Source organism: Oncorhynchus nerka, linkage group LG12 (genome assembly GCF_034236695.1).
Source record: "Oncorhynchus nerka isolate Pitt River linkage group LG12, Oner_Uvic_2.0, whole genome shotgun sequence".
Lineage (NCBI taxonomy): Eukaryota > Metazoa > Chordata > Actinopteri > Salmoniformes > Salmonidae > Oncorhynchus > Oncorhynchus nerka.
In genome coordinates, this window is record NC_088407.1 from 54,041,239 (window position 1) to 54,061,160 (window position 19,922).

The window sequence follows — 19,922 nt, forward strand, 5'->3', positions numbered from 1 at the left end:
TTACTACCCTCAACTCCTTTTAAAGAGCCTATGAGCGCTTGGAGAGGCCCTTACAACAATACATTAAAACCCTTTTCCCGCCCAGCCTACATAAAGGCGCAGTATAAATTATCATGTCACAGATGGCATTCTCTTGATACTTGTCAACATAGACATAGTGTCCTTGGATGTTTTGAAAAGTGCTTCAAACAAAATGTACTATAATTACCATTCTAGACCCAATTGTAATTGAATTGATTCCTAATTCAAACATCAGTCATAACAGCATGCAGACTGATGAAATATTGATACATCAGGCATAACATCTGGATCCTGTTAGGGTTTAGAGTAGAGGTCTGTTTCACCTCTCTGCTGGATGTTAAGCTGTACGGCGGTGCGCACCGTGCCCAGCGGGCTGACGGCCTGGCACTCATACTGGCCCTCATCTTGGGGCGCCACGCGGGCGATCCTCAGCGTGCCCGAGGAAAGGACCAGGTGGCGTCGGTCCTGAGGCAGGGGGCTGCCCCCTCGCGTCCAGGCGATGACGGGCTGGGGGTAGCCACTGGCCTCACAGGTGAAGTCCACCGTGTGACCCTCCAGCACCAACTGGTCATGGGGGGTCACTGTGAACTGGGGGGTCGCTGGGCAACAGGAACGGCAGGAGAGTTAGGCACAAACAAGTTAGATCGCGTTCTCTCAACATTGTGCTGTATAAGATGCCTGCAATTCATACCAGACACAAACATCTGTACCATTCAAATACAATTCACACTTATGGTTCCTCATTGAAGGCAAATGATAATGTACAGTTGAAGTTGGAAGTTTACATATACTTAGGTTGGAGACATTAAAACTCGTTTTCCAACCACCCCTCAATGTCTTGTTAACAAACTATAATTTTGGCAAGTCGGTTAAGACATCTACTTTGTGCATGACACAAGTCAATTTTCCAACAATTGTTTACAGACAGATTATTTCACTTCATTTCATTTCATTATAATTCACTGTATCACAATTCCAGTGGGTCAGAAGTTACATACACTAAGTTGACTGTGTTAAACAGCTTGGAAAATTCCAGAAAATGATGTCATGGCTTTAAAAGCTTCTGATAGGCTAACTGAGTCAATTGAGTCAATTGGAGGTGTACCTGTGGATGTATTTCAAGGCCTACCTTCAAACTCAGTGCCTCTTTGCTTGACATCATGGGAAAATCAAAAGAAATCAGCCAAGACCTCAGATAACAAATTGGAGACCTCCACAAGTCTGGTTCATCCTTGGGAGCAATTTCCAAATGCCTGAAGGTACCACGTTCATCTGTACAAACAATAGTACGCAAGTATAAACACCATGGGACCACGCAGCCGTCATACCGCTCAGGAAGGAGACCCGTTCTGTCTCCTAGAGATGAACGTCCTTTGGTGTGAAAAGTGCAAATCAATCCCAGAACAACAGCAAAGAACCTTGTGAAGATGCTTGAGGAAAAGGGTACAAAAGTATCTATATCCACAGTAAAACGAGTCCTATATCGACATAACCTGAAAGGCCGCTCAGCAAGGAAGAAGCCACTGCTCCAAAACCGCCATAAAAAAGCAAGACTACGGTTATTCTGACATTTTACATTCTTAAAATAAAGTGGTGATCCTAATTGACCTAAGACAGGGAATTTTTACGAGGGTTAAATGTCAGGATTTGTGAAAAACTGAGTTTAAATGTATTTGGCTAAGGTGTATGTAAAATTCCGACTTTAACTGTACATTCTGGCTTAATATCTTGGTCCATGTACACCAAACAGTCAAGAAACAACAGAAGATTACAAACAGATGTTTGCGACTCTCTCTAAATGCTGACTCTACCGTGCTGCTCACCCTGTACGATGATGTGAGCGGTGGCGTGGATGGTGTCCACGTTGTTGGAGGCGAAGCAGGTGTACTGCCCTCCGTCTGCTTGCACCACGTTCTGGATGAACAGCCCCCCAGACGGGGTGATGTTGATACGGGCGTCGGTGGGCAAGGGCGTGCGGTCCCCCTTGGTCCAGGAGACCCGGGGCTGGGGCTGGCCTGTGGCGCTACACTCAAGGGTGATACTCTCCCCCACCAACACCTCTGTATTCTGTGGCTGGATCACAAAACTGGGCCGCGCTGGGGGGGGAGCGACAGAAGGAAGATTGAGACAAAGTATCTAAGAGATAACATAGGTGAAAAGAAGTCTATTCTTTCCTACATAAATCCAAGAGTTGTTCCCGACCACTTGATCTGACCAGGAAAAACATGTGGCTCTACACATATCATCGGTCAGGTGTGGAGGAACCAATGAGAAGGAAGCACAGAGCACACTTACATAATACAGCCCACTCAGACAAACTCTGATGATATCTGACCCCTCCCCCGCTGCTACAGTGGGCCCGGGGCTATAGGAAATATGTACACTGTCTGTACTATCGTTTTAAAATCACAGAAACAGGAAACAGTCAACAGCTGTTCTCAGAGCAGTTTGTAAGTAGAGTCGGCCCAGCAACCATCCGTCACCCGGACAATGACCCCTGGTTATCTGGAGACAGCCAGGCTAATCTCTCGGGGTGAAAGAGGTCGTCGGGGGAACAAATGAGGTTGTTGAGGGAAATGCTTTTCTCATGGAACGCAGCGTGATTTGTTCGCCCGGCAGCTTGTTGCGACCTCTAAATTATTTGACTTTTGACCTAAATGGCAACCACACTGTTCTCTACAATATGCACACAGAGCTGTGGTGATTGCTGTTTCAACCCCTGCTGTTTGAACTCTCTCCATTGAACAGAATGCTTTTTACCACACGTGTTCTTTCACTGAAATGGACCCTGTTTCAATACAATGAGACTTTGTTGAAGCAAATATAATTGGATAAAAGAACAGTGTTGAGTTTGCAGGAAGTGACTACTTCAGGGAAGAGACAAAGGAAGGACATTTAAATATTCCAACATGTTACATAATGTGAGAGATTGGTATTTGGTATTTTATTAGGATCCCCATTAACTCCTGGGGTCCACACAAAACATGAAACATGACGCGGAACATTAATAGACAAGAACAGCTCAAGGACAGAACTACATCAATTAAAAATATATATATTTTAAAGGCACACATAGGCTAAAGAGCATCTCTTTATTATGACTAAACCTCGCCCCATCTTTACAACCATTGCATCTATATGTTTTGACCATGACAGTTCACAATCTAAGGTAACACTAAGTAATTTAGTCTCCTCAACTTGTTCAACAGGCACACCATTCATTACCAAATTCAGATGAGGTCTTGAACTTAGGGAATGATTTGTACCAAATACAATGCTCTTAGTTTTAGAAATGTTCAGGACCAGTTTATTACTGGTCAGTGGCCACCTATTCCAAAACAGACTGCAACTATTTGTTAAGGGTTTCAGTGACTTCATTAGCTGTGGTTGCTGATGCGTATATGGTTGAATCATCAGCATACATGGACACACATGCTTTGTTTAATGCCAGTGGCAGGTCATTGGTAAAAATAGAAAATATTCACTCACAGGGGGCTCCAAAGTATCTGAGTGTGACTTGGGAAGTCTTGACCTCTCCAGCCACGTTCTTGGCCATGCACTGGTAAACTCCCTGGTCCGTCTCCCGCGTGTCCTGGATCATCAGAGTACCATCCTCCAGCAGGTTCAGACGAGAGTCGTCATGCATGTTCAGAGCATTACTGACAGGGAGAAAAATAACAATTCCAAATTCATGTGCGTACAATATGTTTTATTTAAAGAACTAAAAAAGGGCAAATTACTGAACAAAAGTTGAACGACTGTTTCAACGTTGTTGTCCTCATTGGAAAGCGGGCCTTACTTGTTCCTGAGCCAGATGATCTGTGGTTTGGGGTTTCCCTCGGCCCTGCAGGTGAAGTACACCGTGTTCCCCGATGTCACGTCAACATCCTGGGGCTCTGACGTAATCCTGGGCACCTCTACACAGGAGAGAGGGAGGAGGAAGAGAGGAGGATGAGAGGAGGGTGAGAGAAGGAAGAGAAGAGGAAGAGAGGAGGAAGAGAGGAGGAAGAGAGGAGGATGAGAGGAGGATGAGCGGAGGAAGAGAGGAGGATGAGAGGAGGATGAGAGGAGGAAGAGAGGAGGAAGAGAGGAGGATGAGAGGAGGAAGAGAGGAGGGTGAGATGAGGGTGAGAGGAGGAAGAGAGGAGAATGAGAGGAGGAAGAGAGGAGACATACAACACAGGACCATTTCCTTTCAGGACAAGAGTAATGTCTCTGTTCTCTGCTGGTCTGATAGGACTAGCTAGGGCCAGAGCAATGGGCTGGAGGGAGGACACTGCTTTCCTCAGATTGTCCCTGCTGAGGGCCCTGTGATGTGGGAGATGCTCTGTTTGGGACCAGGGATGGAAACAGGGGCACACACCCACACACACACACATCACCTTATGTGAGGAAATAGTTGAACTGCTCCACAAATAAGTCAGCCAGTGACCCTATGTGTGTTAGGATATGGTGCTGGACTTCAGGCTGCTGCCTCCTCAGAGACTCTTTCCTCTCTGGCAGACTGGCACGTTTAGGTGCACATACCTCATTCCCTCCATACACACACAGAGGCGCGCGCACACAAACACACACAAACCCCTTTGTTTACATGTGGCAGACACATTTATTAGAGAACACAGAGTAGGCCCTCCAGTCCAACAGCTCTCTCCTAACGCACAAACCATGCACATGGGACAGGCCAAGACATAAATCTGTCTGCTCTGAGCCTTCCAGATCTTCCACCACCAACCAGCCCAGCAGCCCAACCAGCAGCAGAAACCAGACCGATGGGAGGCAGTAACCTCAGACTGTGTATAACCTCGCTTCTCTCTCTCACCACCACCCCATTAGACCACATTGGCACAGGGCATTAATTACACTATTTGCTTCCCTTAACTCCAAACATGGCAACCCAGCCCTGGCCCCTGCTCCTCCATAGGCCCAGGGCAGAGAAGGGACAGGGAAGGGAAGGAGGCTAGTGGGTAGCCAGGCCAGCAGGGAGGTGGCACTTCATCCACAGGCCCTGTTGTTTTGACAGCTGCTCGGCCCGCTGCACATTGTTCCCTCGTTTATAGGGGGAATGGAGGAAGAGCCGGGGGAGAAAAGGGGAGAGGAGCAGAGAGGAGAGAGAGGAGGGGAGAAGGGAAGGGAGAGGAGGGGATGGTAGAGGATAAGTAGAGGAGGAGAGAGGACGGAAGGGAGAAGAGGGGTGAGGAGGGAGTGGAGAGGGGGGGTGGGGGTGGAACGGTTCCACTATGTTTAAAACAGACATTCCTCCCTGGTGCCTTTACTCAACACACATACATACATACATACATACATACATACATACATACATACATACATACAGACAGACAGACAGACAGACAGACAGACAGACAGACAGACAGACAGACAGACAGACAGACAGACAGACAGACAGACAGACAGACAGACAGACAGACAGACAGACAGACAGACAGACAGACAGACAGACAGACAGACAGACAGAAGGGGATTCACTAAGCAAGAAAAGCCAAAGGCATCAAATTAGCTGCAGAGGCTTGTGTAGTTTTTATAACGTAAACTGACAGCTGCTGCCTGCCTACCCCACAATGGCTGTTACTGAGGAAAGAGAAGAGGGCATGATGAGGGTGGTAAAACCACTCTGATGTAACAGGAACAAACTGGCGTAAAAGTCAATTAGGGAGAGAAATACTTCCTGGCCTAAGTACTGTATAGAGTAGAGGTCGACTGATTAATCGGCATGGCCGGCATGGCCAAGTTTTCATAACAATCGGTAATTGGCCTTTTTGGATGGCGATTATGGCCGATTACATTGCAATCCATGAGGAAACTACGTGGCAGGCTGACTACCTGTTACGTGAGTGTAGCGTCAAAAGGACCTTGTGGCTGCAATGAGCCAAGGTAAGTTGCTAGTTAGCATTAACCTTTTGCGTGTAGGGGGCAGTATTTTCGTTTTTGGCAAAAAAACGTACCTACTTGAAACTGCCTATTTCTCAGCCACAGAAACTAGAATATGAATCTTATTGTCAGATTAGGATAGAAAACACTCTAAAGTTTCCAAAACTGGAAAAATATTGTCTGTGAGTATAACAGAACTGATATCGCAGGCAAAAACCTGAGGAAAATCCAATCAGGAAGTGACTCTTATTTTGAAACCTCTCTGTTCCTATGCATGCCTATCCTCAATTTAAAGGGATATCAACCAGATTCCTTTTCTATGTCTTCCCTAAGGTCTCAACAGTCTTTAGACATAGTTTCAGGCTTTTATTTTGAAAAATGAGCGTGAAAGATCACATTGCGTAAGTGGATAGGTGGGGGCTTTCAGAGTGAGTTTTGTGTTATTGAAAAACCTACACACCCGGTTGATATATTATCGAATATATATTCATATATATTTTTCATTCAGTATTGTTTTCATTCAGTAATTGTCATTATTGCAAATATATATAAAATATATCAGCATTTTTTGGTCCACCAATAATCGGTGTCAGCGCTGAAAAATCATAATCAGTCGACCCCTACAGTAGGCCTACACATTTAATTGTTCTGCAAGACAAAACATATATCTCCACTCCTTTCCTTTCCCAAAGGACTAGCGTAATGGAAATAACCAGGCAGGCATTTCAACACGTTTAATCTGCCCTGCCTTGGCTGGTTTTATGGGGTTCCATTGGCGGTTTTCAAGCTTCTATTCTGCCAGCCTCACCCATCTATCCATCCCTCATACACATGCATCACTTTCTCAGTTCACTCACCCTTCCTTCTTTCCCCCACCCAACCCCAAAACAATCCCAGCAGACAGGGACTTGGTCCCTCTATCCACCCCTTCCAATCCACATCCACACTCCACCCATCCATCCGCCACACACGCCCAGTACACGGAGGCCTGATGGGCTCAGCAGAAGCTGGCTGCAGGAGGCAGGCTGCTAGGTTCTGGGGCTCAGAGCAGTGGCAGGGGCTCCTGTCTGACATGCTACCCAGCCCAGGACCACAGCTGCTGGGTTCGTGGTGGAACAAAAGTTGGTTGACCAACCCCCACAGACAGACAGACCTGGGGAAATCCTGTCACAGCTCAAGACCACTGTGGTCGGGAGCCAACAGCTAAAAAGACAGAAAAGGCTTTGTGTGGCTAGGAAAGCTGTGGTTTGTGTGGAGTGAATTTGGGTTTCAGGGAAGTGGACGGTATGCGAGAGAAGGTGTGTGTGATGTGTGTGTGTGCCCTCACCACAGTTCAGTTCCTCAGCGGTGAGTGTGGCCACAGATCGTCCCTGCAGTCGGCTGGGGTAGTCACAGGTGGCAGCAGCCTGGGCGTTGCCTGACTCAGCATACTGCTTCAACAGGTCAGCCAGCCACAGCAGCTCACAGTCACAGTTCAGAGTGTTAGAGTCCAGACGCCTGCACACATAGAGAGAGAGAGAGAGAGAGAGAGAGAGAGAGAGAGAGAGAGAGAGAGAGAGAGAGAGAGGGAGAGAGAGAGGGAGAGAGAGAGAGAGAGAGAGAGAGAGAGGGAGAGAGAGATTATTACAGTATCACTCACCATGGAGAACAAATAAAAGTCTGTTTACAGTAATGCTTCAATTATAGTTTTACAGAGTTATTATTTACTATTATTTACTATTTACCTGTTTGTCATATGCTGATTTCTGTGTATCCTGCGCCTGCAAGTATTTAGATGTATGCATGTTCTACTCTTCCTCAGTATAACTCACCATCTCTTAAATACAGTGTATACAGTAGACCACAATATCACACATCAATACAGGACTATTAATTGTACATCATACAATACAGATCCCACTGCTACCAGCCCTGTGTTATTATAGTCGTATGGGTAAGCAGTATGAGTCTGTCTGTTTGTCTGGTGTCAGATAGTGGGCTGAGACTGACTGGGCGGTAGTGTAAATCCTCTCCGGTGGCCTCCCAGTGTGGACCAACACTGGCCAAACACAGACACACACACACCCACACACACCAGCCATGTCAACACTGGGACTCCTTTTTGCGAGAACTCCTCTCCTGCTGTAGGAAACTGTCTGCTGCAGAGTCCAGACTGGCAGCTGTCTGACTTTCTTTTTAGAATTTATTCTACCAGTAGGTCTCTTCAGGTTTCAGACATATTTGTACATTCCAGGAGAATGTAATAATTTAATTTAATCTGATCCCACTTTGAACATCCTCCAAATCGGAGTGCTGAAATAATCAGAGGGAAATATTGTTTTTGAATCAAGTTCCTTCCCGGCCTGCCAGTTCTCCTGTCTGTCTACTGTACCTCTCAACCACAGAATACTGGCTCTGGATCTAACACATCCTGGAAGTCAGTCTTGTTGAAAAGAGTGAGAAAACAATAGGGGAAGGCCAAACTCTGATCCTAATTAACTGCCAGGCCTTTGTACACAGACAGACATGGCTCTGTCAGTCCCATTTTATCTCCCTCACAGTCCTAGACCAGGGGTATTCAAATCTTACCCTGGGGTGTCCGGAGTACTGCTGGTTTTCTGTTCTACCTAATAATAAATTGCACCCACCTGGTGTCCTGGGTCCAAATCAGTCACTGATTAGAGGGAAGAATTTTAAAAAAGCAAAGGAACTGGCATTGAGGTCCTTTAATTTGAGGGGCCTAGACAGAGTGGCGTACTGAAATATGGCTCGTATTCTCCTCCCTGACCCCTCTGTGTAATGGTAGTCAAATGTTGGTGGATACACATTGTCAGACAATGCGTATCTACCACAGCTGCCCTGTCCATGCACGTTATCAGTGAACTTACAGCCTCTTCATGGACTGGAGATGGGAGAAGGTCCCCAGCACGAGATGGGTGATTCTGTTGTTGTGCAAAAACCTGCAGAGGCAAAGAGAGAGAGACAGACACAGATAATGTCATAGTGAATTATGAACTTCATGCTGCGTGTAATTTGTACATTTGATACACTGTTTAGTAGGTTGACAGGGTTTGACCTCTAAAGGGATTTTAAAGGAAAACTCTACCCAAAAACTATTTTGGTTTTGTTTAATTAGTCTATTGTTGAAATAGTCCCAAATTGTTTTGTATGTCAGAAATCAAGTTTTTAAGATCCAAAGACAGAAATACAGACGGTATGATACATTTCGCATCATATGATACAAAATGCACCATATCGGCTGTATTTCTGTATTTTTAAAGTTATATACACTACCGTTCAAAAGTTTGGGGCCATTAAGAAATGTCTGTATTTTTGAAAGAAAACCATTTTTTTTTGTCCATTAAAATAACATCAAATTGATCAGAAATACAGTGTAGACATAGTTAATGATGTAAATGACTATTGTAGTTGGAAACAGCTGATTTTTTATGGAATATCTACATAGGCATGCAGAGGCCCATTATCAGCAACCATCACCCCTGTGTTCCAATGGCACGTTGTGTTAGCTAATCCAAGTTTACCATTTTAAAAGGCTAATTGATCACTAGAAAATCCTTTTGCAATTATGTTAGCACATCTGAAAACTGCTGTGCTGATTAAAGAAGCAATTAAACTGGCCTTCTTTAGACTAGTTGAGTATCTGGATCATCAGCATTTGTGGGTTCGATTACAGGCTCAAAATGGCCAGAAACAAATAACTTTCTTCTGAAACTCGTCAGTCTATTCTTGTTCTGAGAAATGAAGGCTATTCCATGCGAGAAATTGCCAAGAAACTGAAGATCTCGAACAACGCTGTGTACTACTCCCTTCACAGAACAGCACAAACTGTCCCTAACCAGAATAGAAAGAGGAGTGGGAGGCCCCGGTGCACACGGTGCACAACTGAGCAAGAGTACAAGTACATTAGCGTGTCTAGTTTGAGAAACAGACGCCTCACAAGTCCTCAACTGGCAGCTTCATGAAATAGTACCCGCAAAACAACAGTCTCAATGTCAACAGTGAAGAGCCGACTCCGGGATGCTGGCCTACTAGGCAGAGTTGCAAAGAAAAAGCCATATCTCAGACTGGCCAATAAAAAGGAAAGATTAAGATGGGCAAAAGAACACAGACACTGGACAGAGGAAGATTGGCAAAAAGTGTTGTGGACAGACAAATCTAAGTTTGAGGTGTTCGGATCAGAAAGAAGAACATTCGTGAGACGCAGAAAAAATGAAAAGATGCTGGAGGAATGGTTGGCGCCATCTGTCAAGCATGGTGGAGACAATGTGATGGTCTGGGGGTGCTTTGGTGGTGGTAAAGTGGGAGATTTGTACAGGGTAAAAGGGATCTTGAAGAAGGAAGGCAATCACCTAATTTTGCAACGCCATGCCATACCCTGTGGACGGCTCTTAATTGGAGCCAATTTCCTCCTACAACAGGACAATGACCCAAAGCACAACTCCAAACTATGTAAGAACTATTTATGGAAGAAGCAGTGAGCTGGTATTCTGTCTATAATGGTGTGGCCAGCACAATCACCAGATCTCAACCCTATTGAGCTATTGTTGGAGCAGCTTGACCACATGATACGTAAGAAGTGCCCATCAAGCCAATCCAACTTGTGGGAGGTGCTTCAGGAAGCATGGGATTGCTGCAGGAAACAATATCTTCAGAATTCCTAAACAAATTGACTAGAATGCCAAAAGTCTGCAAGGCTGTATTTGCTGCAAATGGAGGATTCTTTGACGAAAGCAAGTTTGAAGGACATAATTATTATTTCAATTAAAAATCATTATTTATAACCTTGTCAACGTCTTGACTATATTTCCAATTCGTTTTGCAAATAATTTCATATATGTTTTCATGGAAAACAAGGACATTTCTACGTGACCCCAAACTTTTGAACAGTAGTATATCTTGAAAACTTGATTGCTGACATACAAAACCGTTTTGGAAATATATCAGCAAGGTACTAATGAAACAAACACCAAAAGATTCTACTTTATGTATGCATATCTCCAATAGAATATGACCTTTATTTCCTATGTCACATTGTAAACAAACACATGAAGTTAGTGACTCATGAGGAATGTGCATATATTCTTTTTGGATTTCTTGAGATTTCTGCTTTGACATCCATTGAAGATATCGCTTACAGCAACCTGTCCCTTAGATGTAGGCCTGCAGGCTAATGTTGGGAGCCATATTTAAATGTTTTTTGGAAGACTGCCATTTGACCATGGTGGCGCATTATTATGAGTCACATACCAGTTTGCAAACAATGTAAAAAAAGAAGACAATTTTCATCATTGAGTTAATAAAGCTGCATACAAACATGATCTCTTTTTGTTTTCTTGAGTAAGGCAGCTCCAAAATTCTGGTGTTTCAACCTAGCTCAGTGCTTTCTGTGGTGGCGGGGCAAGCCAGCAGCAAATAGGAGCGTTGTGTCGTTATTGGCTCAGGGTTCTGTCATTCATGGGGAAACTATGTCACCAGTCCTTAGTAAGGGTAGACATCGAACATTCTAGCCCTCTCGGTCCTGCCATATAGTTACAATAGTAGTGCCCTTCCAAGAAGGCTCAAGGTCATTGACCACAGATGACGTAAAATCACGTTGTATGTACAGTAGCTTTGATTGGACTGATCATGTCAACATCTTACTTTCAAAATATTAGCTAGCAGTCATCCTCATGAATCAAGTCGACAATCTCCTGGCAAATCCTTTTTAATCTTAGTCATATGATGAGAAATAATGAAGATAAACTATAGATAAAACGCAGCGGTGCTCATTGGCCATAAACAGTATAAAACAAGTAGGAAATCGCAAATTCAACAATGAGTGGTTTGGAAGGAATTGGTGACAGTGACTAACCGCAAGCGTTGCAACTGGGAAGTCGGGAATAAACGAGTTCAGACTGGGAAAATACATTTTGAACGGTCACCCAACTCGGAATTGTAAATCTTTCCCTCGAAGGACCGCCGTGCCACCTTCCTGTTCAAGTGAGCACATCACAACAAGGTGAGTCCAAAAATGTCTTATATGCTGCTGCATAAATGATGTAATATACCAGGGAGAAATGTATACTGTAGCTAAGAAAGTAATACTAAGTGTATGTTGTGTAGTAAACTGTTAGCAGCCCATGTGACTCTATTTTCACTTCTTAATTTCACCTAACGTTACTGGTCTGACTCGGTGGTGCACATGTAGTCTATAACCTGTTTTAGAGAAATGTCATCATTAAATATTGTAAGAGCTTTCATTGTCTGCTTATACGCCCCCTTTATTTATCCTACTGTTCTGACTTTGTGTACAGGGAAAATACGGTAGGAGCAGCCAATGTTCTGCATTCTGTCGCTGTACATTTCAAAAGTGCTGAATACATAGTTATATTGACTACATCCGTCTTAGCTCGCTCATTAATTTCTTAATCGAAATCACGGAATTCCTATTATCCACTCATCGTTCCCTTATGCCATAGTTTGTACATCTCAATTGTCAGTAGAAACCACATTTGTTTAAGCAAGTCAGCCATATCAGCCTTGTTTTTTTAAAAGGCAGTAAATGAGGCTGAATGAATTGTTTCGCTGCCAGACAAGGCTCCGCTGATAGCCAAGTGTAGTTAGGATTCACTCCATTGTGCTGGAAAGAAAGCTCTGCTGTTGGGACAGCTTTATGTAGGCCCTAACAGTTTGTGGGCACCGCTTGTTGCCGTTATAGTGCAATTAATGTATTGTTTAGTGTTGTTTAGTGGCTTTGCTGAGTTAGCCCCACCAAGAATTACATGCTAAAATCGCCACTGGTTAGCGATCGCCGTAAATCAAAAGAAACAACAAGATTTTTTCCTTCTTATTCTTCTCTTTCAATCCACAGGAGATAGATACATATTTCAGACTTCTCTTGGTCACAAAGAAGTGAGACTGGAGATTCAGTTGTCATGGAAATCTTCCCATACAAACGTTCCAGAATAAATGCATCTGGGAATTTATTCCCCTATCCAGCTGTGTGCAGGCGGCTCCTTTTCTGGGGAGGGTTGGGAACGTGTGTGGCGGGATTCCAGGGGTAGCCCGTAAACACGGAGAGATGGACACTGAAGGAGGAATTCAGATCGGATCCAACACTCCCACATCTGGTGTGAGAGCGTGAAAACAGCCGGCCGGTGAGCCATCCATCCATCCATCCGCATGGAATAAGGTCCAGTCCAGGTCCCGTGGGGTCTTAAGGTTCTGACATAGTTCACTGAGTCTACTGTTACTTCAATAAGAATGTTTTTTTTCTTCATATCGGTCCCTTATTTCCCTGGTGAAATTCTCTCAGATCCCTCCTATGTTAGGTGTCAGGAGAGTTGATATCTCTCCAGACAAAAGGCACAGGTGTTATCAGTGGACTCTTTGGCCCTGCAGGATAACTCTAGCTGACCTGGGCTCTTAGCTTCTGTCCTACATAGCACATAGAGATCTGATGGGTCAGTGAATAAGAAACACACACATAACCCTGAAGTTGTGGTTTTGGGCCATCTGCAAATTCTTTTGAGTAGGGCCCTGATTTCTTCCTGACCACATGTCAGGAACCTGAGTTTGAAGTGTTTGGAGGAGCACCAGACAGAGAGTAAGTGAGGGTTCTGGACAAACACAGCCAAACATACGCTGGGCACATTTATCCCTGTGCAGTCTGTCCTCATAGCATTTCTCTAGCTATTTACCCCAGACAGACAGGCAACCAGCTGTAAAAATGGCCCACAGACCTCAAGTGACGAGTTGAAGAGATTAGCTGTCCATTGTTACATGAAGGTACTCCAGAACATTGAAAGGTCATCTAAGGGTCGTGCCCCCCCCCCGCCCCGTAAGTACAGCTTTCTGCTAAACACATTAGGGCTCTGTCGGTTACGGACACTGCATCCTATTCACAGTGCTGGTATGCACTCAGTGCCCTCTGGAATGAGTTAGCTCAGGTAGAGACTTTGACAAGCATGTGCATGCCACAACAAATCATTCAATTATATCATTTGGAGAGTTATGTCCAGTTGTTTGCTAAAGATGCATTGCCCCATCGTTTAGACAAATGTGTACTTTAAAGTAAGAATGTAACTTGCAATTGTACGATAGAGTGAAAGGTGAAAAGTGGAGATAGTGGACTTACAGGCGTTCAAGCTTTGGGAGTTGGGTGAAGGATTCTGGTTCCAAGGACTCAATGTTGTTGAAGTGCAGGTACCTGGAAAAGTGCAGAGCATCGGCACAGCACAGTAACAACACATTAGGATGATAATTTAGACTAGATGGACACGTTTTCACAGTAGGCCACAGAAATGAAATAATTTTAACTGGCAGTTTCAGTACATTCCAATAGGTTTCGTGATGCCTTCCAAGAACCCCTTAACCTTCCCATTACATAACCTTTTAAAATGCAATCCTGTATTTTCAGGGATACTTTAAGTCATAATTCAGACGTGAAGGTATTTGCACTAGACCTATATGTATCCCTACCAGACAGTTAATATTGAGCGTCTGTGAATTCTATCCCTATAGGCTAACTGTCTGATGGAATGGCCCATCTGACAGTTATTCAATGGAATGCAACTATGATTGATACCAGAGCACCTTTGAGTTAAAAGAGACAACACTCAGAACTAATGGTAATAAACATACAGTAAGGCTAGGACAATGACATTTGCAAACCAATTACTCACTGTACAGTAATTGTTAGGTTCCGTAACATGTTTGAATATTGAACAGACAAAGCAACAGTCAAAGCAAGCAAAGGTTAAGCAAAGTTGCAGGAATCAGAAGGAAAAAAAACGGTTAATCTCGAGCAACAGTGGACATAGCACAGCATCCATTTACTACCCTATGAATGCATTTAAGACTTTTGACTTTAAAAAAAAGACATAGATGTAGGGTGTTGTCTGAAAAATGGAGTTCTTCCCTCATCAGAGTGTAGAGGACGTTAAGGCAGGCCAGAGGATGTCCAAAGACAACAGAACATTGAACAGCCAAGAGGAATTACACAGACAGCCGTATTTCATGTCTGAGAGAGGGTTGGGGAGAAATGGAGAGGGACAGAGAGAGGGAGAGAGAGAGAGAGAGAGAGAGAGAGAGAGAGAGAGAGAGAGAGAGAGAGAGAGAGAGAGAGAGAGAGAGAGAGAGAGAGAGAGAGAGAGAGAGAGAGAGAGAGAGACAGAGAGAGGGAGAGAGAGAGAGAGAGAGGAGATAGAGACAGAGAGAGAGAGAGAGAGAGAGAGAGAGAGAGGAGAGAGAGACAGAGAGAGGGAGAGAGAGAGAGAGAGAGGAGATAGAGACAGAGAGAGAGAGAGAGAGACAGAGAGAGCGAGAGAGAGGGGGGGGATAATATTGATTTTGTTGTCACCCCTTGGCAACAACTAACAGTGAACTTGGCAACAGACTAGCCTTATAACCTATAATTGATGTATGTGAGTCATAAGCCCGTTGATTTATTTTACCTTACAATTACAATTAAAGCACATTTTATGCCAGTAAACAGGGTAATAGAACAAAGTGTAATAAGAGTATTATATATATTTTCTTGCCCCCTTTTCTCCCCAATTTCAACCTTGACTGATCACCGCAACTCCCCAACGGGCTCGGGAGGCGAAGGTCGAGTCATGCGTCCTCCGAAACATGACCCTACAAACCACGCATCTTAACACCCGCCCGCTTAACCCAGAAGCCAGGCGCACCAATGTGTCAGAGGAAACACCGTTCCACTGACGAGCGAGGTCAGCCTCAAGGAATCGCTAGAGCGCGATGAGCCAAGTAAAGCCCCCCCCCCCCCCCCCCCGTCCAAACCCTCCCCTAACCCAGACGACGCTGGTCCAATTGTGCGCCGTCCAATGGGACTCTCGATCACGGCCGGTTGTGACACAGCCTGGGATCGAACCCAGTTCTGTAGGGACGCCTCTAGCACTGCGATGCATTACGGAGGCCCGTAATAAGACATTTTAAGCACCAAATTGAGATTTATTGTTATAAGGAACTATTGTTTACATATGTTAGAGAGGGGCAGAAACATGCTTTGTGTACATGTTCTAATAAAATATACATTGCTTATGTTCTGTAGTTGCTCTGGCGTTAAATTCATATTTGGCCACAGGTAGCCCGTTTGTGAATTGAATATGGTCGACAACAAGCGAGCCAACATGCTTTGGGAAATTCTCTCATTTAAATAGCAGGGGAGCATGGGATACAAGACTGGCAGTACTTTAAAGAAATGTTCATCCCCCCAACTCCAACATACAGCTTGCATAGCATAGTTCTAGCCCAACAGAATATTAGACGGCCATTAAAGTGAATGCAACTCTGGCTCAGAACTTGTCACCCGCACATAAAATCCTTCATTACTGTATCAAAACTCAAACCAGCTGCAGGGCAAAGAGCCTGGACTTTGATTTGGTTTCGCTTAATGAATAGCCATTTGTTCAGTGTGCATGCATGTCGTTATGCAGGGACAAACAGCCACAAGGCCTTCTCCTAGGTTCAACCGCCCGAATTGGCTGTGAGGAGGAAGATGCATGTCAGACATTTTTGTTTGGGGGTAGTTCAGAGAAGAAAATGCCTTCATGGAGGACACTGTCATGACTTCCCAAATATTGTGTTCAGTATCCACCCCTTATTAAATGATGTCAGTTTAATTGTCTTCTATTGACATATGAAGCCCCATGGTTGCGATATATATTTTCCCAGAAGGGTTAGGGTTAACCAACAATAACAATCTCACTAAACTCAACATTTGGCAACAGTTGCATCACAAAATAATTTATTGTTGAAAGAATTGTTTAACTATTGGCTTACTAAAAGAAGGCAATTTCAGTTCATGGCATTGGTGGTTTAAACACAATTTACTACTCGGCGTGGACAGCTTGCTTTGTTGTAGGTTCTGTATCAGCCTTGGTCTCCAACACACACTCAACATTTACCAAACACAATAAAACCGGTACATCAACAAACAGAACAAAAATCTGAAATGAATCTAATTTCTGGGATGATTTGAACATATTCAAGTCATTGAGACAACATGCAATTGGGAAAAGATGTTAGAAATGTAGACATCACATTGATAGCTTAAGGTCACATGGACATTTATACAGATTTGAGGCATCCTTTCTCATACCGATACTGAAGGTATGTCTCGTAGACATAATAAGCCCATGCAATAGGCACAGGGTGACCTCTATCACTCTGCTTGGGAAATGCGTAGGGGGCCCTCTATGAAACAACAGAACTAGCGCATAACACAACTAGATGGACAATGACAAGTAAGGTCAAGGGGGAGACAAGCAGTCAGCGTACAGTACAGTAGTGTGACTCCGGGGAGGAAGTCAGACACACAGGGCCCTTTTCAGACTTGAGGTATGTTGATTTAACATGAACTTACGGTAAGTTATTGACTTAAGTCCACGCTAAGCGCACTTATCTCAAGTTTGAATGGGGCCCACAGTGAAGGGCAAGCTGTGCAGCATGGCATGCGGCAAGCAGGAGCTGGAGCTGTAGTCTTAGTACATGGGAAGCTGAGGCCTGCTCGAGTCTGCATCTGCTTAGCTACAGTAGAGTGGGCAGGGCAGGGCAGGGCAGGGCATCTTGTGCTGTATTTTTACGCACGAGGATCAGGTAACGCACGTCTGTTGTCGTGGCAACGCGGCATGCTACTCATGCAGGGTGTCAACGCCACATACAATTGGCGGGTGCACACATGGCATGCATAGTGGCGGCATGACACCGTGGGGTGGGGGGTCCGGACAGACGGGCAATCAGATATGAAGGTGCAGAGGGCGAAGGGGAGGAAAGAGGGTGAATAGGAGGAAGAGGAGGATGAGTAGCTGGTCACTTACAGTTGCTCTAGAGAGACAAGTCCCTTAAATGCTTGTCTGTCAATTGATTGGATTTCGTTCTTGTACAAATAGCTGAAAGGAGAAATAATCAGTAATATTAGTCAAAAACACAGGGGATCAAATGAATTCTCTCTAGCACCTAACACAAGTCCCTACTTCCGCATTTCCATATATTATTTATACTGTAAATTATACATTTCTCACTGTAAATCTGCTCGTATTCTACAGTTCTATGTCAACTTATCTTTTTTTGTCATAAATGTATGTACACTTTGTGTAAATTCCTCAGTTTCTGTATGTTGCTTATTTCCAGCAGCATCACATCACCAAGTCAAATTCTGGGTATGCCCAAATGTACTCTGTGATTCTGATTCTGACAATGAAAGAACGGCTTAGTTGAATGGCCCAGTTACTGTACGAAAGGAGCCATCATAAAACCAACTTCATGGGATCAATGTTTTGAAATAGTATTTTTGACAATGAGAATGTCCATCCACTCAGGTATCACAATAAATGAATATTAGCTATATCACTGCATGATTGATTGATCATTAGGGACAGATTCCATTAACTAGACGACAAATGTAAAGCAACTGACACAATATGCAGAGCGGAGAAAAAAAGTCAAAGCTGTCAAAAAACAGAACGCTCATCATAACTTGCATAACATACATGTACAAAAAGTTGACAAATCATAATGTAAAATATATATATACATAAATTCTGAAAAAATAGAATATATGACAGAGGGTTGGTGGGGTCCCTCCGAGTTCTGTGAAGACTTTCACAAAAGAGCACCATGTCTCAAGTAATGTAATGCTGTATAGCATCACTATGACGTTCCAGAACATTTTTAAATGTAACCTTTATTTAACTTGGCAAGTCAGTTTAAGAACAAATTCTTATTTACAATGACAGCCTACCGGGGAACAGTGTTCTAACTGTCTTGTTCAGGGGCAGAACGACAGATGGTTTTTTACCTTGTCAGCTCAGGGATTCGATCCAGCAACCTTTCGGGTTACTGGCACAACGCTCTAACCACTAGGTTACCTACATCTAAAGACAAACATCACATGACATGTCTGTGTTTTCCCTCCCTCTTAACGTGAGAGAGATGTGACACTAGAATAGCAATGGCTTAGGGCAATCTTCCATTTCATCTTCTACTCATCTCCAGTTACTTTACGTCGATGGGTCGAGTCGATGAGAGATCCCCATTTGCTCTCAGCAAATATGACGCAATGTGGGCCTATGGAAAAAGACAGAGCTCCGCTTTCTATATCTTCCTCTATCAGGGATATCTCATCACTCTCTGATGTTTGTCCAGTTGATCCTATGTGACAGTGATGATCATCAAAGACAGCACGGTCTAATGCACTGCACTCACAGACAGGCATCCACTGATGCTGACGGAGGCTGAGCTGAGTGTTAGCCAGCGCAGGAGATTGGAAACATCCTGGGGGGGGGATGAACTGGGAGCGATCTTCTCTGTCAAACACACACATGACTTCTCATTTAGCGCATACACAGTACAATAGATGCTGCTCTGGGCTCTTACGTAATCAACATATGAAGGACATTTCTTGACAGTGTGAAAGGCATTTGATGACATGTCAAAGATATCCAGACGGCATATCTTCCTTACTAAACTTTACATGTCAACAAGGGTGTTGAGGCATATTGAACACTGATCTTGTCAAACAGGCGTCAGCTGAGTAGACCTACTGTTATTGGTGAAATTGAAAGCACCATGTTGCTTCACAGCCAAAGAACTGTGGACTTATTGCTGGGAGACTATAGAGTCTGAATGTTCAGCTTAACTCAGAGAGTTAGTTTACAGGCAGCCTGAGGACATTGAGGCTGACTGTAGCTAAAGCCGAACACCTAGAAGTATATGGACATGTGTGTGTGTGTGTATGTGAGTGTGTGTGTGTGTGTGTGTGTGTGTGTGTGTGTGTGTGTGTGTGTGTGTGTGTATGTGAGTGTGTGTGTGTGTGTGTGTATGTGAGTGTGTGTGTGCGTCCTTGTGGGTACCAGAAATCCCCAAATGTCCCCACAAGGTTAGTAAAAAAAGGTCAATTCCCAGGTCCCCACCAGGACAAAGGCTGTTTTAGGCTTAGGGGTTGTTTGGTCCCCACAAAGACAGTAACACATATGCTGTGTGTGTGAGAGAGAGAGAGAGAGAGAGAGAGAGAG

At 44.2% G+C, this 19,922-nt stretch overlaps 1 protein-coding gene across 2 annotated transcripts in view; it reads right to left on the minus strand.

Annotated features, from left to right (window-relative positions):
- The window catches only part of LOC115138370 (peroxidasin), a 79,783-nt gene that overhangs the window by 21,746 nt on the left and 38,115 nt on the right, over window positions 1-19,922 (minus strand). The window contains exons 4-11 of one of the 2 annotated variants that reach the window (XM_029675158.2): window positions 17,727-17,798; window positions 14,024-14,095; window positions 8,775-8,846; window positions 7,235-7,404; window positions 3,821-3,938; window positions 3,511-3,680; window positions 1,845-2,117; window positions 345-620 (exon numbers count right to left, since the gene is read on the minus strand). In XM_029675158.2, coding sequence (XP_029531018.2) covers window positions 345-620; window positions 1,845-2,117; window positions 3,511-3,680; window positions 3,821-3,938; window positions 7,235-7,404; window positions 8,775-8,846; window positions 14,024-14,095; window positions 17,727-17,798 — 1,223 coding nt within the window. The remainder of the gene's footprint in view (window positions 1-344; window positions 621-1,844; window positions 2,118-3,510; window positions 3,681-3,820; window positions 3,939-7,234; window positions 7,405-8,774; window positions 8,847-14,023; window positions 14,096-17,726; window positions 17,799-19,922) is intronic. The other variant, XM_065025650.1, reaches the window with a different exon arrangement.